Source organism: Canis lupus, chromosome 16 (genome assembly GCF_048164855.1).
Source record: "Canis lupus baileyi chromosome 16, mCanLup2.hap1, whole genome shotgun sequence".
In the NCBI taxonomy this organism is placed as follows: domain Eukaryota; kingdom Metazoa; phylum Chordata; class Mammalia; order Carnivora; family Canidae; genus Canis; species Canis lupus.
The window spans coordinates 55,064,741-55,089,454 of record NC_132853.1 but is presented as its reverse complement, the minus strand read 5'-3'; the positions used below and the strand labels follow the sequence as shown (position 1 = coordinate 55,089,454).

The following is a 24,714-nucleotide window of genomic DNA, read 5'->3' as shown; positions in this document are numbered from 1 at the left end:
GGGCAAGTCATTTCACCAGTTTCTCGCTACTCTTATGTGAGGAGTGAGCAAGTGCCTGGAGCCAGTGTAAACCAGTATAAACCGGAATGCTGGGTGTGGCCCCTGGCAGGTCCTCAGCAGGGGTATTGATCATCCCCTGACCCAGCTCTGCCTTCCCACAACCCCAGTATCTCATTCAGTGGTGCCCCTCCAGCATGCCAGGCAGCAGCAGAACTATGACAGGGGCTGTCCCCCTCTCTTGCCTCATCCCTATTTGCCCAGACTTTGTGGGGGCAGGGATGGGGATTGGCATACATCTTGGCTGTTTCCGGAGGCCCGGTTTCCTCCCTTAGAATAAATCTCCAACCCAGAAAAAAGTTAATTGGAATCAAACAGGCTTTGTTGGTCGAGAAGGGAAAGACTGGGTTAAAAATACGTGTTAGGGGGCAGCCCGGGTGGCTCAGCGGTTTAGCGCCGCCTTCAGCCCAGGGTGTGATCCTGGAGACCCGGGATCGAGTCCCACGTTGGGCTCCCTGCATGGAGCCTGCTTCTCCCTCTGCTGTGTCTCTGCCTCTGTCTCTCATGAATAAATAAATAAAATCTTAAAATATATGTGTGTGTGTGTGTGTGTGTGTGTGTGTGTGTGTGTGTGTGTGTGTGTTAGGGACACCTAGGTGGCTCAGCGGTTGAACGCATCTGCCTTGGCTCAGGGCGTGATCCTGGGGTTCTGGGATGGAGTCCCACGTTGGGATCCCTGCAGGGGGTCTGCTTCTCCCTCTGCCTATGTCTCTGGCTCTCTCCCTCTCTTTCTCTCATGAATAAATAAATAAAAATCTTTTAAAAATATATGTATTAAATCCTAGAAAAATTCTCAGTGAACACATGGGGATTCTGTGATAGTCATTCCTCTGAAACAGGCTAAGGCCCTTTAATTCTGAGCAGTTAGGGTCCAAACCACCCTGCTTGGAGCTGAGTGGCTTGACAGAGTGGGCGTGAAATGTATTGGTGTCATTCTGATATTCCCTGCAATAGGTTCTGCTCTCTGGTTTTCTTCCATTCCAAGCTCGTTTGTGATATAGCTGGACCCCTTGGGAGAAAGCATCTCTCTGCTGAAAAACACACCTGTCTCCTCCACTTGGCCAAGGACTAGAGGGAGCGGGGCCACTGGGCATCCCTGAGCCAGGCGGGCCTGGAGCTTTCAGGAGCCCATCCTTCCCAAGCCAACACTCAGATCCCCAGAGGACTCAGGACTAGGAACAAACCCACATTCACTGCAGGCTGCTCTTCGTGGCCACCTGGCAGGGCCAGGACTCACATGAGACTATTGCTTCAAAAAAAGCAAGACAGTGCCTTTATTATTCACTGTAAGGGATCTTGGGGCCACTAACCTAGATCAAGAAAAGTCTGAGGTGCACAGAGCTCCCTCTTCCCCTCCATCAGAGGGAAGTAATACTCCGTTCATGGAGCTGTGATCGGGCAATAGTGGTGATGGGGGGCATTTAGGGGGGCTGTCACAGGCAGCTGTGTGGCCCTACTCTCTGTAGGGCGTGTTAGCCCAATTTAGCTCTGGAAAGATTCTCCAGTAACAAAGGCACAGGCTGCTGGGGGTAGGAGGGTGGCGCTGGAGAGCTGCGGGTCGACGGAGGGCAGGGTCAGGCCCGGGTCTTGTTCTCTCTCCCACCCTGGGCATCCAGAGGGGACTCTGCGCTGAGCACGGAGCTCCAGGGGCATACCTGGGGAGGCCCCTCTGGACCAGCCAGCTCTGTCTGGCTCCCAAGTGCAAGACAAAACCGGGAGACAATGATGCTATAGAGATCTCATTCCTGTTAGTCCGGAGCTGGGCACATCTCTGTCCTTAGTGCCACCATCATCGGGTCCTAAGGATGACCTCCACTTACCCGGGTGGCTGTCAGGACCCTTTGGAGCATGTCGTGGGAGAGAACAGTGCCAGCACGCTTGGGGTGCCCGAGGTGAGGCAGAAATCTGTGCACCTGCCCGGCAGGCAATGGCACGAGTCGCAGTTCTGTGAGCAGCTGAGCCCCCCAGCCCCTGTGATCCAGGACTCTCAGCTGGCCCCTGAGAATGCAGCCCCAAGCCCCACCTTGTGTCTCAATGGGCCCCAGTTCGTTGCAGGTGGGGAAGGCATGGGGCCATGGCGTGCGGGGGCACGTGAGGGAAGCACCAAAGGGGCTCAGATCCGGCACCCACGGGCCACGAAGAGAAGCAGTGTCTGCCTAGGCCTCGGGCTGAGCTGTCCCAGCCCGGGGGCCTTCCTCGGTCCAGGTGGTGGCAGGAGGCCCTGATGAGAAAGCCCACTTCCGCCAGGGCTTGGCTCCAAACACCCAGGTGCAGGCGGGACAAGCTGATGCTGGACACCAGGACAGCCAGGAAGGCCCATGGTGGGAAGACGGGGCATCTGAGGATGGCCATCTGGAGAACCACAGCATGGGGACGCACGGGCTGACTGGGGGCAGGGCGCCGAGGGGGACGGAGGCGGGCTGGCCAGTTCTGTAGATCCTCGTGGCCTCGTCACTTGGGGTTCAGGAGAGGCCGGGAGGGGCAGCAAAGGGAATGGCCTAGGGCCCCAGCCCCACACCTCCGGCATCTCAGGCCCCCCCCCTGCTCAGTCCTCGGCTTCAGGTTGGTGGCCTCCGGTCCCTCCCAGCTCCAATGACAAGGACGGGAAAGGTGCTGGGCCCTGCCCAGCCCGGACCTCGGGATGCCGGAAGAGGGCTTCTACCATCTTGTTTTATTTTGCGGGGACTGAGCCTAAAGTAACCAGAAAGAACAAGCGTCAACGGGGACCCTACTGCTTGGGGCCTTTTACTAAAAACAGTGTCCGAGTCCCAGCGGGGCTGGTGCAATCTGACATCGAAGGGAAACTCTGGGAGAAGTTTGTTTTTCTTCCGGCAACCTTTCTCTCCCTTCCAACAGAGACATTTTTCTCCCCCCTACGACCGGCGTCAGAAAATAGCTTCTGACTCGTTGCGGAGAAACATTCCCAAGCTCGGGAGGGGCGGCCTTGGCAGCCCCTTTGCGAAGCCTGGGGCCGGTGTCCAAGGGTCAGAGCGCTGCTGCTCATCCAGGCCCAGGCCCCGGGCCGGGTCCCAGGGTGGGCCTCGGAAGACAGGGCTCAGGAAAACCGGGCCGGTCTTGGTGTGGCCACCTCTGGGGCCGCTGGGGCCTCTCTGGCCAGGGGCCGGGAGGGGGACACCGCTACCCTGCCTCTAAGGCCACATCCAACCCTAAAATGGCACGATTCTGGGATTCGGACTCTGGATAGAGGACAGAATGCTGTCCTGTCCACCTTTTGGCAGCCACGAGGTGTAAAAGGAGCTGATGTGGAAAGGCTTTGTTTACCATCAGGGCCTGAGCCAATGGACATGTTAATAACTGCCCAGGAATGAAGCCGACCGGAACGGGCCGACCCTTTCCACCTTTGGAAACCCACTTTGTAAACAGGTGCCGGCGCTCTCTGAGCCATGCACTTCCACCCATGCAAGCACAGCACGACCTCATAGCACAGGCCGGTGGTTCTCCACCGTGTCCCCTGAAGGAGCTGAATGGCCATCCTCCCCCAAGGGGGAGGTGAAGCTGGTCTACACCCCCACTCCCACCCCAGCAGAGCCACCTGATGGTGGGCCTGCCCTGGCCTCACACGCATGGCCAGTGGAGGGGATCCCGGAGGAAAGCTGCCTCATCTCAGATAAACCCAGATGCTGGACTAGACCCTGGACAGGAGCTGGGCCTGAAAGGTCACTCCAGTCACACACGACATGATACCCAGGCTCAGCTAAAGACACCTTCCCTGTAGGCAGGTGTCAGCCACTCAATTGCACGGGAAGAAAAAGGCGCAGTGGCTTTCACGTGAGCCGGTTTTGGGGGGAGAGAGAGGAACCACCCACGGCCCATGGAGGAGGAGGCTCATCAGTGGCCCAGAGCCCAGGTCAGAAACGACATTCCCAGAGGAAGGGCTCGTAAAGCAAAAACGTGTTTATTAGGCACCCTTGCTCCTCACAGAGGAGCAAGACCCAGGACAGACGCGCCTGAGCAATCTCTCGAGGCTGCAGGAATCCCTCGGAAGACTCCAGAAAGTGTTGGCACTGACCGGCCATCACCCAAGAAGAACACTATCTGGCTGGAGTACAAAGCCGGGACTGGCTCCTGGACTCCACAAACACTAAGGAATGGGTGAGGGGGCCTCCCGGGGACACCCACCCAGACACTGGCAGCCAGGGTTGGCCTTCTGGCTCTGAGGCAGTTTTCCAGAGCCACTGAGGGGCCGGGAGCCGTAGGAGAGCAGTGGGCTTCTCACCCAGGCCACGTCCCCAGCGCCCTCCCCAAAATCTGCCCGCCTCCTTCTGGCCGCCGACTCAGTCCCACACGTAGGGGTTTCTAAAGACCTGGGAGCTCTTGCCGTCTCTCGGTGGCGTGGCTGCCTGGTGGCTCTGGGCCGCATACATGTCTTCGGCCCTCAGGGTGGAGTTGGCACTGCCCATCACCTGGCTGTTGGCGGTGGCTCGTGGGAGGATGACGTCGTAAGCTCCTTCGGACTGGAAGGAAGGACAGGAGGTCTCACAGCCGGGTTCCGCCAGGGCGGACACACAAACACTCTGCTTCCTGCAGGGCTGCGCCTGCCAGCTCCCCCTTCCCTGCCCCCCTCACCCCCCAGCAGGGCCCCAGCTGTGGCCTGGGATGGGTGACTCCACCTCTGGAAGCGGAGGGGCTGGCCTGACCTCGAGCCCCCTCTGGGCATGGGAGTGCCAGGCCTCTGGGCATGGGAAGAGGCTTCTGGTCACCTCGGATGGCCCTGGGGCTTCCTTATTTTCGGAAGGATCCTCTTCTCAAGCCCCCTCCCTCCTGCTCCCAGTTCCTGAGGGAAATCCTGGGGCCCAGTGGACAGTGAAGCACAGTGAGTTCTACTACCTGCCTGCTGATGCTCCCAGGCTCCCTTCTCCCCAGACTCTTCCCCGAGTCCTCAAATGGCAACAGGACACCCAGGGGCATCAGAGCTGTGGGTCTGCCTGGGTGAGGACAGCTTGGCCTGCCCACATTTCTTATCTCAAAGCCTGGGTGGGCTCGTCAGATGTGGAGACCTAAAGCTCAAATTCTCTGCCTGGAACCTGGCTAGAGCTGCAGCGGCCCTCCTCCCATGTGGGGCAGACACGGCTGTGAGGTGAGGAGGGTCCAGAGGCACCCATCCTAGCTCCTGACCTGGAGGGCAGGTGAACTTCTGGCCTCACTAGCCTTATCCCTAACCCCTGGCACTACAGGGCTCCAAGACACCTTCCGTCTAATCAGACCCGGGTGGTTCTCCCACTGGTTTGCAGTCGCCTTAGCTTGCCAGCCCCTAGTAGCTCCAGGAACATCTGGGCAAGTGGGGCTCAAACCTGGGTGTGCATCAGAATCCCCACCTGGGCACTTGGTTCAGCTCCAGCTGCAGCCACACCTAGTCAGGCTCCACCCAGTGGTGGCTCAGTAAATGTTTACCTGGGGTGGGGAGGAAGGGAGCCCCCATCTATGGTCTTTGCTGATCTCTGGGGTGGTTACTCCCATCCTGGGAGACTCCAGCAGATTCCGTGTTAGATGATACTACCGGAGAGATGCTAACCAGCAGCCCCATCCCACCACTGGCCTTACACAATTTGCATTTTCAGCAAGTTCCCAGGTGATGGTAATGCTGGGGGGTTTGGGGACCACGTCTGGATCCTTCCCCCCTTCCCCCTGCCCAGGAAGCAGGACTCTATGTGCTCAGGAGTGAGGGGTGGCAAGGGTGGGACAGCTCCTGGAGGAAGGATCCTGGGGTGGGGGGGGTCCACAGCGTGAGTGACTGTGACCAGGAGACTCTGCTCCTGTCCTTCAGAGAGACTCCTTGCCCCTCCCAGCGCTTAGCTGTAGGTTCAGCTTAGGGGCTGGAGCTGGAAGTTTCATATATTCACTGTACCTGCCCCCCACCCCCAGGGAGGGGGGTGCTCACGGCAGGGAGAGGGGGTGAGAACACCACCCTGCCAGGGAGAGGGGGTGAGAACACCACCCTGCCGACCTCCTTCGTTTCCTGTTCCCAGAGTCCTGCCAAGGCAGGTCACTGACCTCTCCCCCCAGCGACTGCCAGCCCGGGAGGAGGAACATATATGGAGCGAGTGAGAATCTAACCCACTGTCTTCCTGTTCCCAACCCCCCACTGGCTAATGGAGCATCTGGTTTCCAGAACCCAGGGGAGGCGTGAGGTCGAGAACTGAGAGCTGCCGCCTGCCTGTGCGGGGAGGGGAGCCAAGGCCCTCCTGGGACAGCTGTGGTTGAGGAGTAAGTAATTACCCAGACCTGCTTTTTGGTCCTCTGTGCCTTTGGGGGGCACCAAAGAATGACACCCCCCCACCTGGCTGAAACCTTGCTTTGTTCCTCCCTAAGCTCCTGTGGGTAACGCTGGCATCTTCCACCAGCCCGGGGCCCGGGTCATTGTGTGATGCCCCATAACCCAGGGCAGGTCCCCCTGTAGTGCAGCTGAAGGCGACGTATATATCGGCTCCAGGAAGCGGGCATCAGGAGCCGAGGGGCTCCGTTCCCGAGGCTGCCACAGCAGACAGAGAGGCCTGCCTCCTCCCTACCACCTCCACCCCAGCCTGCACCAGCCCGCTCGGGCTGGGCTCCGTGGCCCCGGCAGGGTCAGACATGTGGGACCCGACTCACCGGGCCTTTGTGCATCAGGGCCATCTCGGTGGGCTGGTACACGCTGGTCAGCAGCTGCCCGTTGTACCCACTGTATGGTGACACCGGTCTCTTAGCTGCAAAGAAACGCAGGTGCGGTTTGGGGGCTGGGCTCTCAGGCAAGGCTCCCAGGGGGCACGGGCAGGGAAGAGGGGGCTTGTCCGCCCTGGCAGTACATCTAACCCAGCAAGGAAGCCTGGCCAGGGGTGGCCAACCTGGGGGTGAGGCTGCAGGTGTGGGGGCCCCTGCAGAGACCAGAGTGCCTTTGTCAGGAGTCAAGGAGAGCATGATGCTGCCTGCCTTCCGCTCTGGCTTTTCTGCAGTGTGAGGACCCCCCCCCCCTTTCAGCAAAGAAAAATGCTCCTGTCAGCAACCTTCACATCCCCATCCGCCCTCGGGGGCCAGAGGCCAAGAGGGGCACATGGGCCTTCTGCGGCCTTCCTAGATGGCCAGGCTCCAGCTCTGGCCTTTCCTACTGCAGGCCAGCTGCCAGGAGGTAGGGGAAGCAGGGAGAGCCCCCACAGCCTGAGACTTCTCATGTTGTCCCAGGGCACAGCTGGCTGCTGATCCTCCAGGACCCCAAAACCCAGAGCCCCACCAGGAGGACTGAAGGTACATCCTGTCCTGTGGCACCCTGGCAAGTTTCCAGAACTATTTTCAGCTCCGGGAATACCTCCCCACGCCATGCCTTTGGGTATACAGTCGTCCAGATTTGCTTCTATCCTGCTGGGGTTCCCAGGGAATCTGGGGAAAGCTGGCAAGCAACCCCTAGGGGCCCGAGACCAGGCTGTGCCGTAAGGGTGGCAGGTGGGTGTGTGTCTCCTGCAGGCTGATGGCCCGCAGCTCTGAGGGACCACGGCTAGGGCTGGCTTCCTAAGTGCTGGGCCCACTCGATTGATTTTTCCATTTAGATTTAAAAAAAAAAAAAAAAAAAGGAAAGAAAAAAACCCTCACAGCCCAGAAGTGTTTGCCTTGAGAGGACAAAGGCTGAGGACTCCCGCGGGCCTCATGGCCAGGCTCAGGGGGAGAGCAGGTGTGCGTGCACAAGCCCCGCCCCCACTCCAGCGTCCCACTCTGTATGCGACCGGGGGCCACCCCGCTGGGCAGATCAGGGCTTAGGTGCCAGGCAGGATGAGGGTCACTCCTTTCTTCAAAACAGAGATGGTGGGGATCTGTTTGTAGAGGAGTTCTGATTCTGGAAGTTCCCCGGTCTCTGACTCAGACTTCTGGCAGAGACCCCAGACCTGGAGACCCACAGTCAAGCAGTTCAAGTCTTAAGTCCCCAAACATCTTGATCAGCCCAGTCTGAGGTTGGGGTCAGGGGTCTGTCCCAGTCCTTCTGACCTCCAGTTCCCAGTCATGTCAGCTAAAGGGGCCTGTAGCCAGCTGGCTGAGGACAGCGTGCCACAGGACACATCAGGAAAGGCACAGCATGTGGCACACAGTAGGTGCTCAATAAATGCCAGTGGTCCTTACAATCAACAAATGCCAGAGAAATATTCTTCCTTTTGGAAGCTGGGAGCTCGAGCAACTGGCCAAATGCCCCAGAGAAGCATCCCCCACCTCCCCCACCTGCTTCTCAAACTTCTCCCCACGGGGGCTTGGCACAGGCTGCAGAAACTTCACCCATTCCGGCCTCTTCCATTTCTAGGACGCCCTCAGCCTGACCCCTCTGAGGCTGCAGGGCTGGCTGGTGCCTAGTGCTGGGCTCCAACAGGAAAGCCCCATCCCATTAACAACGAGCCAGGATAGGAGCTTGGGGACAAGCCAGCTGGATAGTGGGTGCTATTTAGATCAGGATGTGGCACAGTGCTTTTCTTAAAAAGAACAAAATCGGGGCGCCTGGGCGGCTTAGTTGGTTAAGCGTCCAACTCTCGATTTTGGCCCAGGTCACCATCTCGGGGTCGTGAGATGGAGCCCTGTGTGGGGCTCCACGCTCAGCAGGGAGTCTGCTTCTCTCTCTCCCTTTCCCCTGCCCCTCCCCTAGCTTGAACGTGTGCTCTCGGGTGCACGCTCTCTCTAAAACACATAAATAAATCTTAAAAAAAAGAACAAAATCTTAACTGAGAAGACTTTTAAAGGAAACGAAGACTATGAATATGTGCATAATAGAAAAACAAGTCCTGGAAGGGTAGTTGTAATAATAGTAAAATGACAGTAACCCACACAGCTAATAGCTAATACTTCTAGAGTACTTTCCAAGTGCCAGGCACAGACATTAGCGTAATCTTCACAAAAACCCTATATAACAGGGACCATCCTCATCCCCATTTTGCAGATGAGGAAACAGAGGCACATGGAGGTAAACGATGGGTCAGAGGCGGCACAGAACAGGAAAGAACGGGGTAAACTGGGAAGACAGCTGGGGAGGAATTACCTGTGGTGTTTGAAATTTTATAGTGAAAATACATTTGTGAACCACAGGAGTATAGAGAAAAAAAATATTTTTAAATGGACTTTAGGGACTTTAAGGCAGAAACCTAGTGATAATTCGAGAACCTTCCATTTTGCTTGGGAGACCAGCGCCCCAGTCCTGTCCTGCCGTCAAGGACGTGGAGTGATAGGGGAAGCGGGGAGGGTGTCCCTTCACCTACCTGAGGCTGGCTCATCCATGGAAAATGCCTTGTTCTCCACAAACATACTCTGGCCCTTCTGCTCTTTCAGGATGGTCTCGTAGCCTACGCCCTGGGTGGGGTACATGTCCCCCTGGTAACTTTGCTCTGGGCTGGCCTTGGTCACCTGGGAGACCTCAGGGATGACATAGAAGAGCACAAAGGCCCAGGCATTGGCGGCGAGGGCGATGGCCAGCGTGGGGTCATCCCAGGTGGGGCTGTTGCGCTGCCTGTTGCCGTACGTGTACATGACAATCCACACCACCCATATGGCAATGGAGGTGGCCGTGGTGAGCAGCACGAAGGCCCCGTGCTTCCGCCAGCGCTTGAAGCGGCCACACACGACGGGCCAGGCCCCCGTGAAGGCGCACAGCAGCAGCAGCATGACGTAGATGAGTGCCATGACAAAGTCCATGTTGGCGATGGCGCAGGGGGAGGCTGTGACCCAGGTGGCACTGCCGTTGCCCAGAGGGTCACCCTCGCCACCGCCCCGGACCAGCGTAATGATCAGCCACTCGGTGTTGATGATCACCTCCACAAGGGTGAGCAGCAGAGCCACGGTGAAGATCACCCAGCCCCGGGGCCCGTGGTTCTTCCGGGCCAGGAAGTTGAGGGCAAAGACATGCGCCACCAGGCAGGAGAAGCAGATGGCGAACAAGACTCCGAAGAGGAACCGCCGGGAGGCACAGGTAGAGAAGTTAGGCTTCACCACACAGGCGAACACGAGGCAGAAGAGGCCCAGGGTCCCCAGCAGGAAGAACACCTGGGTCCCCAGGACGCTCCGCTTTTTGGTGTCCTGCACAAAGGGGAGGCTGGCCACAAGGATGATGGTGAGGACGAAAGTGGTGACAACTCCCGCCCCGGCCACTGCCTCCAAGATAATGCCCCAAGCCCCAGAACGGTCACACAGGTTGTAGTAGAGGGGGTTGAGGTCCGGGCTGCAGCCAGGTGGCACATGGTTCTGGGCCTGGGCCCCTGAGAATAGGAAAAGAGGCAGCCCCAGGTACGTCAGCAAGGCTTTGGGGATGGCCATCCTGGCTCCCAGGCCAGGCTCCAGCTGGGTCCCTAGAGAGGGAGAGAGAGAGAGAGAGAGAGAGAGAGACCAAGAGAAAAGGCAAAATCAGTCCTCCAAGGCCAGACGCTGACACACCAGTCACTTGCTTTCCCCTAGCCTGATTCAAGGCAGACAGCGCAAGCTGATCACGAGACTGTCCCCCTGGGCTTCAGAACCCTTCTTGACACAGAAGTCCTGGAAGGCATATCAACTGATCAGGGAAGCATGTGAGATGAAGCCCATTGGTCATCTTCTCTGTCCCCAGTCATGGAAAAGGAGGCATCTGTCACTGAATTTTTAGGTTTCTCTCTCCCCAACCATAACCGGCATCTGAATACCCCCCCGCCCCCCCGCCCCCCCTCTCCCCCCCTGAGCTCTTGCAGTTTGAGCTGGGCGTGAAAGGGCTTGGGAGCAAGTCAAAACCAAGTTTATCAATCCATTTAGCACTTTCTCTCTGCCCTGAGAGTCTCTGAGTTCAGCAGGCCGACCACCGTGCCCTTCAACTCCGCCCCGGTGATGCCCACATCCATGGCCAATCAGCCATCCACTCATTCACCCAACAGGCACGTCATGAGCACCCGTGACAGGCATGACCTGCATCTGGAAAAAATGAAGAGACCAGTCCTCTTGGATTCCTACCCACCACCTCCCTTTGCCCACTCCCCACCCCCACCCCACCCCACCCCCAGCCCAGCTCTCCTCTCCTCTTCAGAATCCAAACTTCTTTGTCTAGCTCAGTTGCTGGAGTCAAGGATAAAATAATGTCTCAGCTAGGGAGTTAATGACTTCATGCAAAAATCCTCCTATGAGGCATTAACATTTTAAAAGCAAGAATGGGGAAGGGCAATGAAAACCCCAGAGGAACTCATCTGTCACAGAAGTCTTTAAGGCATTGTAGCTAAAAGGCACAAAAGAGACCTTTCATTCACGCCAGAAAGGTACCCTACGTACTACTCATTTGACCAGTCCCGATGGGCGGCTCTACCAAGTGCTGTAGATGAGCCGCAAAGACACAGAACCCCTGCTCTCGACACCAGCTGGACTGTCCCAGTGTGAAGTGGAGGTAAAGAGTCTGGCAGGTGGGACTTTAGATTTACTTGGAGAACAGAGAATCTCAATGTTCTAAACAGCCAGGTTCAAAAATACTACGAAATCCAAGCACGTACATAAAACCACCCTTATGTTGAACTAATTAGTTCTAACTGCCTCTTCCTCCTCTCTCACTTCTTGGGTCCCCAGAACTCTCCAGAAAGATGGCAACCAAGCTTTCCAGGCTGACAGTGACCACTAGTGGCTTGCAGGGGAATGGCATGATCCAACTCTTCCCGCCTTCCCTTCCTCCTTTGGGGGAGGTGATGCTTAGTCTACCCCCTTGTTTTCACCATTCCTAGTTTCCTAATTTCTAGCAGGTGAACAAAAGCCCTAAGTCTGTCAAGGGAAACTCCATAACTGATAAGTGGAAGAGTACCTACTACTGGATCAAGAGAAAAAAAAAATCAAAGATTAAGTGAAGCCGACATAATAAAAGTCATCAATTTGGGGGATCCCTGGGTGGCTCAGTGGTTTGGCGCCTGCCTTCAGCCCAGGGCGTGATCCTGGAGACCCGGGATTGAGTCCCACATCGGGCTTCCTGCATGGAGCCGGCATCTCCCTCTGCCTGTGTGTGTGTGTGTATGTGTGTGTCTCATGAATAAATAAATAAAATCTTTAAAAAAAAAAAAAAAGGTCATCAACTTTCAAAGTCCTAGGTGCGCCTTGAAAATATCATAGGTATCTCGACCTTCTCAGCTACTTCATTTTCCAGTTAGGCTTGCTTTTCCCCCAAATACTACCTATCATTAACTCTTAATAAATGAACATCTTTATTATTTTCCAAACTAACTGCATGGTCAGAGCTCAGTTTCTCTGGACTTCTAAGGCAAAAGCACGGTTTCCCCTGCTTGGAGATTTAAAAAAGCTTTTGTCGGGGACTTTGTGTAATCGTAAATCAATAAAGCATAAACTGTATTTACAAGTGCTGGAAAGAAAGAAGAAGGGTGGAGGATTAATGGGCAAGGAGGAACATCGAACCACTCCAGGGAGAGAGGTCATTTGCAAGATTATATGCTATGGGTTCCTAAGCATTCAACCCCAGCTGGGGCATTTGGGGCTCAGAACAAAGCGGCCAGAACTTGTGGTAAAGTTGGAGAGGTGGAAGTAAGCCCTGCCTGAGAAAGGCCACCCTGATTGAGCCCCCAGGTATCTGCACATCTTCAAGCACTTCACCCTCTCCTCGCTCTGGGGGCCAGTTTAAAACAGGCAATTTTTCCAAATCAGAAAATATTTAATGTGCATCTGGGGGGACAAAGGCCAGTAGTTCTCAGAGCTCTGAGAGATACAAGGATGGACAAATATAGCCTCTGACTCGATTGTTTGTTGTTTTCTCCCTGACATGGTTTTTATTATTTTTAAAGATTTTTTTACTATTTAACTATTTAGAGAAAAAGAGTACAAGTACGGGGAGCAGCAGACAGGAGAGGGAGAAGCAGGCTCCCCACTGAGCAGAGAGCCAGATGTGGGGCTGAATCGCAGGACCCCTGGATCATGACCTGAGCCGAAAGGAGCCACTTAACCGACTGAACCACTCAGGTGCCCCTGGTTTTTAAAATCTAGTACAAGGGGCGCCTGGGTGGCTCAGTCCATTAAGCATCTGTCTTGGGCTTAGGCCATGATCCTGGGGTACTGGGATCAAGCCCCACGCCTCAGGGTCCCTGCTTGGTGGGGAACCTACTTCTCAATCTCCCTCTGCTGCTCCTCCTTGCTTGTGCTATCAAATAAATAAAATATTTAAAAATAAATAAATAAAATCCAGTACGAGAAATACAGTAGGTCTATGAGAAAATGATTAAGTGCCACCCAACAGAATTTGCCTCTGGGGGAAGGAGAGGTGCTACAAGAACACAGAGGAGGAAGCTCTTCCAGCTGAGGGGGTCAGAAAGACAGAATGGAGGAGACCTTTCAACGGCATTTTATTCAGTTCTTAGCCCACCTTCATGTATGAACGGAGTCTGTTAGGGGAGACAGACTAGAAATGCTACAGGGAAGGAGGTTGGGGCATTATTCTAAAGGCAATGGGGAGCCGCTGCAAGCTTTTTTTTTTTTTTTTTTTTGGTACAAAGACGGCATAACCAGGGTTGTGGTTTAAGATCTGAATCTGGCAAAAAGCACAGGCAATTGATTTGTTGAGGACACATTCACCCGTTTAAAGATCGAGGCCAAAGGTAAAGCCAGAATGGCCAGATCTGAGAGAGCCTTTCCCAAATAAAATCTAAGGACTGCTTGGAGGTGGGAGGAAAGGACACCAAAGCTTAGGCTACAAGTTTAAATCTGATAACAACCATGTCATTACAAAAAAAAAAAGAAAAGAAACACCAAAAAACCCCCAAACCAAGCCAGGTCCCATTTAGCTCTGTCACTTACTCTTCTGATCCCATCTTGCTCTTAGAAGTACACTCTTTTACCAGCATGCAGCAACCTGGCAAGCTCTCTGCCCCACCAATGTGGGGAACTTCCAAGGAAGGAAAGAGGAACCTCTTCTGGCCCCTCCTCCCCGCCCAGGTACCGAGCTGTTCAGCTGCCCTAAAACTTACCAGCCCCAGATGAAACTAGCCATTCCCACCCAGAAAGGATCCACGTCTCTGTTCCCAGGAAAATGCAAGGGTGAGTATGGACACAGAATTACACCAACTCAGACCTAGGGCAGTGATCCGTGGAGGCCAGCAGATTTAGAGTAGGGAGCTCAGAAGAGTTGTGCTGGTTCTCTGACCTCCAGGAGTGCAGATTCAGCCAGTCAACACATGCCACCTTCTACACGCTGGAGAAGGGGAAAAGCACTGCAAAGAGCAGGACCCAGCTCTGCCTAAGAGACTCTCCCTCCTGCGAGTCCCTAAAGCCTAGACTTCTGGCTGTCTCTGAACCTTGATGGTTAAAATTCCGTGCATGTGTCTCCCCTACCAGGCTGGAAGGTCTGTGAGGGTTGTGAACAAGATAAAGACGGGATTTATCTTAGCATCCCTGCAGCATCTAGCGCGGTGCCTTGAACAGAGTAAGCATTCGCTGAACAGACTCAGTGCCTGCTTCTCCCCTGCCTTCTTCAGTGTGGAGTCACATCTCCTGTGTCAGGGCTCTCAGTGGGACCAAGGAGGGGAGTGAGAGGGGGACCTCCTCCTGCCCCATGAATTTCTCCTACATCGCCGCTGCAGCACAGCCCAGTCTCTCGGATTATTTCCTGGACAAAGGGGCCCTTTTGCTTCACCTCCTTGGAATCAGTCATACAAATATTTTTAATCATCTCTGAAATCAGCCTCTCCCCAGCTCAGCCACTCAGCCCCCAGCTCTGGTCTGAGTCAGCCCAATCCAGTTCCAGAATCCCCTTCCTCCCAGTTTCCCTCTCCAGGGGGGAAGCAGAGAGGCCTCAGCATAGTGGGGTGGGTTCAGAGGCCCAGCTAGCACTGACTGGCTGGATCAGAGGCAGTCAGGCCCTCTCCCCGTTCCAGAATAAGCCACTCCTCACCCCCGGCCCCCCCCCCCCCACCGTTCACACCGGAACCTGAGAAGCCCTAGGGCATAAGAGACCATCCTGAAGAGGGCACTAAGGGCTTTTTAATTTTTTTTTTTTTTATTTATGATAGTCACACACAGAGAGAGAGAGAGAGAGAGAGAGAGAGAGAGGCAGAGACACAGGCAGAGGGAGAAGCAGACTCCATGTACCGGGAGCCCGACGTGGAATTCGATCCCGGGTCTCCAGGATCGCGCCCTGGGCCAAAGGCAGGCGCTAAACCACTGCGCCACCCAGGGATCCCGCACTAAGGGCTTCTAAGCACCGCCCTGGTCTAGAGCTCCCAGGCTCAAGGATATGAGTAGGCTATAGACACACGGCCTGCAGTTACACTGAAGGGTGCCATGACCTCTGACAGCCCCCTCTCAAAGGCACCTAAGCTCACCCCAGGAAACCACAGAGCATCCTCCTTTCTCCCCGCTCCTCATCTGCCAGCACTCAGCAGCCTATCAGGAGAGATGGATGGACCCACCAACAGCCCTCCCACCTCCTCTCCCTGTCCCCCATCCCACCCCACCTTTCTGGAATCCTGTACTTAGGCCCTATCAACTTACCCCTGTCCAGTGGTCTCTGGTGACTAAACTCACCAATAAGAGGGGTTGGAGATGTGCAGTTAGGAGGTACCTCCTACCCAGGTTGGGAAGGGAGGGGCTTCTGGGAACCTCAGCCTAGACTTCCACATCAAGTGGGCATTTGGGCCAAAATTTCCCGAGCATTCCGAAACGTGGAAGCCTTCAAGGGTCTGCTCTGGAATGCCACTCTGGAATGCGCTCCACACCACAACCGCCCCCCTCCCCCACATACACATAGGAAGACGCAAGGTGGGAACCTCCAAGAGCACAAAATCCTATTTTGACACATTCTGCTCCCGGTGGATCAAGATCGTGGAGCTTTCAAACGATTGGCTTTTCGGGGGTGTAACAGTGCGCGGCGGGCGTCAGGATGGAGGGGCGCTACCCAACCCCTGCGGCTGCAAAGGGCCCTAGAAAAGCCCTGGAGGGAGGAGGGGGCAATGGAGTAGGGATCTAGAAGCCAAGCTGCCATAAGAAGGGGCTCTTGGATGGTCCGATTCCAAACTTCCTATAGGAAGATTCTGAGAATTTCCCTCCTGGTTCCTCGGGTCTACACCGGCCTCCCCATCCCCCGGCACCGGAGAGGAGGCCAGCCCACCCGTGGGGCCCCGACTGTGGGGTTGAGGGCAGCGCCAGGCTCCCCCCACCCCCACCCCGCCGGGTCCCCAGCCCACTCCGGTGTGCAAAGTTTCCGCGCCCGAGCGGAGTTGGCGCGGCGTCCTCCGCCCTGGGGCTCCTGCCCCGGCGCACGGCCAGCCGGCCCGACCCGGCTCTTCCGGGCGGCGGAGGGGAGGGCGGGGCGGGAAGCAGCAGCCCTTACCTGGGACGGCCACCTCCAGCCCCAAGCGGGGCGCGGGCGCGGGCGCGGGGAGAGGGGCTCGGCGGAGGGCGCGGAGCCAGGCGCGGCCCGGGCCCGGGGTGGCGGGGCCCGCGCGGGGGTCGGGGCGCAGGGCCTGCCTCTCCCGGGAACCTGGGCCGGGCTGGCCGCGCTCGGTCGCTCCTGCTGGCGCTGGCCTCTCCCTCCGCGCTCTCGGCTCCCTGCTCCGGGCGAGAGTGGGCCGGCGCCTGCATCACCGTGACATCACCTCCATTCAGGCGCTTATCGGGCGGCCGCCGCGCTCCAGGTATGTGCAATCCGTTTGCACAGTAACAAAGCGCGCGCGGCCCTCCCCCCGCCGCCGACTCACCTCCAGGCTCCGGCGAGGCGCACTTTCCGGCCGGGGAGGGAGCTCGGAGTTTCTGGCGGAGCTGGCCCGAGTGTTGTTGCTGTTTACCGCCACGCCCCCGCACACGGGCGCGCGCACTCACGCGCACTCACGCGCACTCACTTTCAGGATTCGCCTTTCCCTCCGGAAAGCGGTTTGGGGTGCAGCCCAGCGCGCTCCCTCGCCCCGCATGTCCCAGCGCTCACACGCGGACACGCGTGGGGCCCCCCGCGGTGCGTCTCAGCTAGCCTCGGTCACCTCCGCCCCGGCTCCCCCGTGGGGCACACACGCCGGGCACAGGTCGCTGCTCCCGGCTGAAGCGAGGCGCACACTCAGCAGAGTGCGTCTTTGTCACGCCTTCTGCGCCCCCTCCCCTCCCCGAGCGTGCACACGTGGACACACCACACACCGACAGTCCGCCTCCTCCACGAGCGGCCTTGCCCCCGGCACCTGGGTCACCAAACGTGCATGGGGCGGGGGGGGGGGGGGGCGCTGCGAGCGCGCCTGCCGCGGTGGGCCCGGCCGGGATCCACTCCGGATCGTGAGCAGACGGCGCCCCGGGCCCGACTTGCCTGCGCCTGGATTTCCCGCGACCGCCCCAGCACCGTCCAACTGAGCGCGCTCCCCTCCCGGCGCCCCCGTTCCCTGCTCCGACTTGTCCTAATTAGCCGTCACGGTCATGTTCCCCGCGGTCCCCTGCGCTCCGGGACGCCTCGGCCCTGACTCCGAGCCCAGCCCTCCGGCCGCCCGCGGACTCTTCCACGAGTTCGGGTACCCTCCCCGCTCCGCGCCCCACCCCCACCCCCACCCCCCACTCCCTGCCCCGGGGTCGATCAGCCGGTTGCCACCCTTTCCCCTCCGGCCCCGGGAATCGGCAGAAGGGGAACGACCGAACTGGGCGAGGGGATCCAGTCTGGGACGTCCCCGGCCCAGTAAACAAGAGGAGATTTTTTCCGGCCGCCTTCCCCTGGGGCTGCGCGCTCCGCGGGAGGTGGGCTGCGCGGCCCGGGGGCGCCCGGCGGGGCCTAGTTAGCTTGCACGCCAGGCCCGGAGGGGCCGCGCGCACCGGGAAGGGAGAGGCTGTTGGGCCTGGCCGGGGCCCAGGGGACGCGGAGGGAGGGCAGCCGCCGGGTCTCCGGGGTGCTGGTTCTTGTGACGCCGAGTTGCCTGGGGGATCGCCAGCAGCGCGCGGTCGGAGCCAGCCAGAGTCGGGGCGGGCGGCGGGGCGTGTTTGCACAGCCCCGAGGGCCCCCGGGTGGGGGCGGGGCGGGGGCAGGCTGGGGGGAGGGCGCGGGCAGAGGGGAGGGGTACCTCCGGGGCTGCTGGTGCGCCTGGGTCTACGACAGGCAGGAGTCAGACTCCGGGAATCTCCGGGCGCTGGCGGAGCGATCCACCTCAGGCCTGCCCCTCCCCTCGCGCACCGGCTCCTCGGACTCCGGGAGAGTGTTTGCTTAGCGGCCCCGGGCTGGCGGCGGGGCCCGGGGTTTTCTAGAACCTGCCTCCCTCCCTGTGCCTGGCCCTCGCTTGCAGGTCTCGGAAGTGCGGTGATCACGGAGCTGTTTCCGTTCTTTTTTAAATATTAAGAGGAAGAGCGCGTTCTGGTGCCAAGTTGCGCGTTCCTCTCCGTCTCGCTCCCCTAACGCCCTGCACCCCCGCCCCAGCCTCCCGGACCCTCGCGGCGGGCTGTGCAGCCCCGTCCCGCGCTCAGAAGCCAACCCCTAAATGAGCCGGTTACTCCCTGTGGCCTCCGGCTGTAGCTTTCATTAACCAGACACGTATTGCTGAAATCGGTTTGCTGCGAGAGCTGCCCATTAGCATAAGTGAAAAGGCGATTCCGAGGGCCAGGGATAGGGGCAGGGGAAGCGGGCTGGGAGCGGAGTTGTGGACCCAGCCCATCTTCTCAGTTTGCTTTCAAGCTTCTGGAACTCCAGCAGGTGCAGAGGACTCTCCCAAGAGGCAAGCTTCCCACCCCCCCACCCCCATCAGTCAATCAGTCTCTACCCAGGCAGGGGTCAAGTTGGGGTATCCAGTGCCTGGGCACCCCCTGGGAGCTGGGGAAGAGGCCCTCCAGCCCTGAGAGGTCAGCACCCCTGGAAATGTAGGGCAGGTTTCTGAAAAGGGTTTGCTGAGTCCCTTTTCACAGTGCCTGTCTCATTCTGGAACAGGATCTGCCTTTGAAACAAAGCAAGGCCCTTGGGGCAGATGACCCAGGGTTTTCAGCCTCCACCATCCCTGGTGCCCTTCCTTGGGCAAAGCCTGACTGGGTGAGGGGTGGTGGGACTGGAAGTCCGGATCCCGGATCTTGAGAGCACCCTCCACCAGCCCCCACGAGCCAGACTGTTGGGCCGCGGGGCTGCTGCTGGACACAGCCAGCCTGCATTGGCTAGAAGGGAAGTTCTGTGAGAGGTGTGTTGTCTTTCAAGACTCCAGGTATGGGGCGTCTGGGTCCCCAGATGCCATTCACTCAGTTTAATGACCCATAGGCATTTAAGCCTTTATGAACTCGTGTTTTCACCAAAAATGAACACTTTGTGAAGTCACCCCATATGGATACTGCCCACCCACCCTTCAGAGAGATCCTGGATTGATGGATTGTGGGGGAGTGCCTGGCTCCCTCTTTCCCCTTATATGGTGCTTGAGTTCCTGCTGGGCCATGGAAACTACTTTGATCCATCTCAACCTTCCTTCTCAGAGCTACCAGAGGCTAAGGGACTGACAAGGCCCAGGGGTCAGAAGCAGCTCTGCCACCTGCCAGCTGGGTGACCTAAACAAGTCTCTGCATCGGCCTGGGCTCTGCTTTCCTCTACTGTAAAATGGGCGTGATAAACCCACCTGGACATTTCACCCTAACATCCAGATGAATCTGATTCTAGAATGTTCCTCGCACAAGCCTGCCCCTCACAGGTGCCCAGAGGTCAGCCTCTCCTCTCCTATTGCATCCCCTGTGAACCTCAGTCCTGTCAAAATTCAAGTCCCATCTACTCTTGCAGAAGCTGCTTCTCTGATCTTCTTTCAATTCTATTTTATGGTTATCAGAATAGACTTATCATGCCATGCTCTGGGCCTTCGCCTCTACTGTTCCTTCTTCTTCCACATCCTGTCCCTCCCATCCCCCCTTCTCTGACCAAAATTTTTACAGAATCACTGTTGCCTCAAAACTCAGCTCCAATGACCCTCTGTGAAGCTTTCCTCACCTTCCCCAGAAAGAACCATGGCAGTTGCTTCTTTACCCACAGCTTTTTCTCTTTTCCAAAATTTTATTTATTAGAGAGAGAAAGAGAGAGAGCGAGCACAAGCAGGGAGAGTAGCAGGCAGAGGGAGAGGGAGAAGCAGTCTCTCCGCTGAGCAGGGAGCCCGATGCAGGGCTTGATCCCATGACCCTGATATCATGACCTAAGCCAAAGGCAGATGCTTAACCAGCTGAGCCACCCAGGCGCCCCCCACCCACAGCCTTTTATGCATTCGTTCACTTATCATTACCCCAGTATATCTTCATCAGGCCTGACAACTGTCATCTCCCCAGTTAGACTGTGCCCTCAAGAGGGGGACATGTCTCATTTTGTGGCCCCAGGCATCTGGCACAGAGCCTGTCCATTGTTCTATGGTCAGGACAGTAGCAGTAAGAGTAGCGATACAGCCCCTGGAGGGTAGTCTGCTGCAGATTTTCCCCTGGTAACAGGGGCCCTGCCTACAGTTAGCACCCACCCTGCACACCACACCAGCCCAGCCCACTGCACCAGGCCTTCCTGGGGAGCAGGCAAGCCCCAGTGCCTTCTGGAGAAGTCTACTGCCCCAGGCCAACAATGCCTTACCTTCAGAGTCTGGGCAGGGGGCCTTGGCCACCTGGCTTGGGGCACAGGGGTGAGGAGGCTAGAGGTCAGTTTTGCTCCCTAGAGGGACTTCCTTTTGCATGGGTAGCAAGAGTCGGGGATTACAGTTGCAGCTGATGGACTCCTTCTCTCAGGAGCTATTTCCTTCTGCGGGGAGTGGGAGGCCTGAGCCTGGCCCCTGGGGGGCAGCGGGAGTTGAATGCCCTTGGTCTGGTGGCCTTGCCCCAGTGAAGTGAGAACAGCCCCTCCCTGATCTGAGGGTGGAGGCCCTTGGCTCCCTGACAGGTAGGTGCCTGGAATCTTGTGCCAGGCAGCTGGGTGCCCCACAACTGGCTGGTAAACAGATTTTGCATTTGATTTTTCCTTGCTCCCAGGCTCCATATTAACTCGTTACTGCCCAGCCTATGGTGTCTGGCTAAGTCTTCTTTTCTCTTAGGTTTGTATGCCTGACCCTTGGAATAGTAGGTACCCCCTGGTTTTTATAGTAGGAAGCCAGGGGCCTGGGAGCAGGCAAGTTAAACACTAATTCACCACAACTGGCTGCCCATGGGTGATCCCCCTGGAAATGTACCCGGAAGTGGGCCTTGGGCAGAGCCTGCTGGAATGTCACCTGATGCCAAGCCCACCCACAGTGGCCACAGGTCTGCTGCTCCCCATCCCCCCTCCCTGTCCATGGCTCAGTGGCCACTAACCAACTGTCTGTGGAGGAGAGAACTGGATTTTCTGAGCTGTCCAGGTCTGGAGAATGTCCATGAACAGACAGTGGATCTAGGAACCAGGGTTAAAGCAAAGGGTCTGAGGGGTCAGGCCCCTCGGCCCACGAACGCCTTTCCAAAAACAAAAAAGAAACGTGTACACAGTACTGCACTTAGTACCCCTCACCTTCAGGAGGGGTCTCACCCCTGTCTGAGAACTTTTCAGGGACGGGATACCTGTTACCTCACTCCAGCAGCTGCAATGCCCCAGACTTATTACCTCCGTTACAGTCTACTCCCACTCCCCCCAACACCTCCAGTCACCCTGCAAACCCCCGTCCACTGGGGGACATTCCCTGACTTCACCCTGGTGCTCTGCTGACACCCTCACCAGCTCCCACTGCCTTGAATTGAAAGACGAAGCTTGCTTGCCCAGCATTCAAGGCCTCTGCAACCTACTCTCAACCTCGGGTGCCAGCCTCATTCCCCTCCTCTTCCCCACAGGAAATGGAAATGGCCACTCTAGCCCGAGAGGTCGGCTCCCAGTCTGGCCACTGGATTTGCCTTCCTGTGGCTGTACTCATGCTGTATCCCCCACTCTTCATTTGGGAAGCCCCCTTTGGGCCTCTCTCAACCAGTCCTCTTTTAAAGACCTGTGCTCCACCCAGAATTTTGGCTAGTGACCCCACCCTAGAGTTGTCCTCCCTCTGCTCCCAGAGCAAGCTCCCCTTCTAAGGCGAATTTGCTAGCCTAGCACTGTTCTGCATCGTTAATTATGAGGCTTGGTGGGGATCAGATTCTGATTTCATGTCTAGCCTTCCCTGCAGTCCCTAGGAGAGCGCTTTATAAACACAATTTTAAAAACAATAAAGGGGCTCCCGGGTGGCTCAGTAGTTGAGCGTCTGCCTTCAGCTCAGATCATGATCCTGGGATCCTGGGATCAAGTCCCGCATCAGGCTCCCCATGGAGAGAGCCTGCTTCTCCCTCTGCCTGGGTCTCTGCCTCTCTCTCTGGTGTCTCTCATGATTAAATAAATAAAATCTTTTTTAAAAAAAAGGCAATAAATACCAGTGGAATAGTGGGCTGACTGGCCAGGAGCTGAGAGACACCGCCTTCTCAAAGGGTAAGGGCAGGTCCAGGGTCTAGCCTTGGCCTTGCTGCCATCAGGAACCCACCACTCAGATCCCTGGCTCCCAGAATTCCAGGCCAGGAAGTTAAGAGAAATGCTAGCTAGTTTGATAACGCAACACTCCTAATAGCTTGCCTCTGTGTCGCACTGTGCAACTTTCAAGTGTCTTTGATATTTGATCCTTGCAACCTTACAAGTTCAAGAAAGCAGCTATTACCTCCATTTCGTAGATTGAGAAACTGAGGTTCATAAAAGCCAAGCGGCGTGCCACGGACTAAAGCCTGTTTGTTTTAACTCCATGGCATGCCGCAAAGCGCTTTTCTCATCTCCCATACAGCTCTTACCTTTTCTGCCTTAACTAGTGTACGTGTCTTGTGTCCCCAACCAGGGTGTGAGCTCTTAGAGGGAAAGATGTGTCTGTCTCCGATCTACCTTTGTCCTCTCGATGCCTTGCCCATAGTAGGACCTCGATAAGTATCTGTGAGGGAGTAAATAGATGAAGGACCCGCACAGGCCCACATAAGAGAAGGACGGACGTTGGCAACGGAGCACCTAGTGTGGAGCCGACGCCCTGCCTTGTCCCCATGATCCCTTTGCTTCAGAAGCCAGCCTCACGGCAGTGCTGTCTACACTAAACAGTCCCCTGGCCTAGGCCAGGGCCACGTGTCTCCCTCTCCAACCCCTTCTTCCTTCTCTGACTCTGTTCTCCAGGTGGCCACTAGCCCTACAGTCACTCACGTCCCCTCTGTACACACTGCCACCTGCCCCTCCACCAGCCCCTCCAGCCATGACACAATTCTGAGCAGCATCCCCCCCACCAGGATTTGAGGGCACCCTCGCTCTAACTCAGCGGGGGGTGTCCCTGGAGGGCCAGGCTCGCCGCACTCACCAGGGATGGCGCTCCACCCGCAGGGCAGGACCAGCCAGCTGGCTCCTGGGCCTCGCCGTCCCAGCTGTTCCCCTCTTGCTGCCTGCTCGGGGCTTGACTCTCTCCCTTGCCGGAAGCCCAGCTGCGGCGGCCGAGGCTGCCGGGAACCTGGCCGGGCTATTCTGGGAGCGGGCTGGAGCTCTGGGCCGCCTGGCAGCAGCTGAAATTTCAACCCCTTTGGTTTCCACACTGTTCTTCTCCTCCCCGCTGATGAGAAGACGGAGTTCGGTCATTATGCAAAATTCAGAACCACGGATGGCGCATTTGAGGGTCTTAATAGCGGCTGTGGTTACGCTAAAGTGGGCCCTGGACATAAACCACGTACCCTGCAGCCGCTGATGCAACGGCCTGCCCGCGCCCTGCGGTCGCCCAGGCGTAGCCGTGCTCCTCTGTCCCCATGCCCACCCTGCCCTTTAACCCCTCCAGACAAAGCCGATGGTGGAATTCCTCGGAGACCCTCTTCTCTTCCTTTTCTTTCTTTCCTTCTTCTTCTTCTTCTTCTTTTTTTTTTTTTTAATTAAGACTGCAGGATTTGATTCTGCAATGTAAGCAATAAAGTATGAAGACTGAGTTTGGGTGACACGATTAGAGTCATAATTAACCCAAAGTTAAGCCCCCCTCTGATTAACCTGTTTCTGGATAGCCTGCTCTTAGAAGGCCCCGGAGATGATGGGCCGGCTTCATTATCCTCGTGGGGGGGTTGGAGGCCAGGATGGGAAGAGGGCCCCCCCACCCCGAGATCACACGGTGATGGACATATGGCTTAAGTGTGGCGTTGGCCCTCCTGTCATGAAACTGTGCTTTTAGAACCAAAAGGACCCCCAGAGTTGTCCAAAGGGCACAGAACTTGCTCGTCTGTGAAAGGGGGTAATAATTCCTGCCCCATGTGATTGCTGCAAAGATTATGCCAAACCACAGACCCGAGAGCTATTGGCCAGAATGCCCATGACTTGGGACCTTCTGCCCCCAGGCTCATCTCCTTCCACTGCTGGTCTGTGCGAGGAGAGAGCGTCTCACAGAAACAGTGGTGAGGCTGGCTCCCTGGCTTTCTCCAGCCTCCGCACCCAGCTTCAGAACCAGTTCTATTGTTTAAAAAGCAGATTTCGGGGACACCTAGGTGGCTCAGTGGTTGAGTGTCTGCCTTCGGCTCAGGGCATGGCCCTTGGGGGTCCCAGGATGGAGTCCCACATCAGGCTCCCCGCAGGGAGCCTGCTTCTCCCTCCGCCTTTGTCTCTGCCTCTCTCTGTGTCTCTCATGAATAAATAAAATCTTTTTTTAAAATAAAAAGCAGATTTCGGGCTGCCTGGGTGGGTGTCCCTCATCCACTCCCATGCACTCTCTCTCTCAGTAGATAAATTAATTAGATAAATCAATACAATCTTTAAAAAACAAAAAACAGATGTCTGGA

General features: G+C 56.9%; 1 protein-coding gene across 11 annotated transcripts; it reads right to left on the bottom strand.

Annotated features, from left to right (window-relative positions):
- Positions 1–1,307: 1,307 nt before the first annotated feature.
- GPRC5C (G protein-coupled receptor class C group 5 member C) lies at positions 1,308–23,418 on the bottom strand. 11 transcript variants are annotated; one of them, XM_072781446.1, is made up of 5 exons: positions 23,268–23,411; positions 9,279–10,361; positions 6,667–6,761; positions 4,383–4,532; positions 1,308–2,748 (listed from the first exon to the last, which is right to left on the bottom strand). In XM_072781446.1, exons 2-5 carry the CDS (start codon positions 10,327–10,329, stop codon positions 2,716–2,718), a joined length of 1,329 nt encoding a protein of 442 aa, XP_072637547.1. In that variant the 5' UTR covers positions 10,330–10,361; positions 23,268–23,411; the 3' UTR covers positions 1,308–2,715. The 11 variants fall into 11 exon arrangements, with proteins under 11 accessions (XP_072637547.1, XP_072637550.1, XP_072637557.1 ...); XM_072781449.1 differs by lacking the exon at positions 23,268–23,411 and adding an exon at positions 20,537–20,701; XM_072781456.1 differs by lacking the exon at positions 23,268–23,411 and adding an exon at positions 18,036–18,221.
- Positions 23,419–24,714: the final 1,296 nt, after the last annotated feature.

Excerpts from the sequence above, each read along its gene's own strand:
- GPRC5C (XM_072781446.1), bottom strand. The coding sequence starts at position 10,329 with ATGGCCATCCCCAAAGCCTTGCTGACGTACCTGGGGCTGCCTCTTTTC. Across the intron at positions 6,762-9,278 it reads CATGGATGAGCCAGCCTCAG|CTAAGAGACCGGTGTCACCA; the intron begins GTAGGTGAAGGG and ends GTTTCTTTGCAG. Across the intron at positions 2,749-4,382 it reads GAGACGGCAAGAGCTCCCAG|GCTCAGTCCCCGCAAAATAA; the intron begins GTCTTTAGAAAC and ends TGGTTACTTTAG.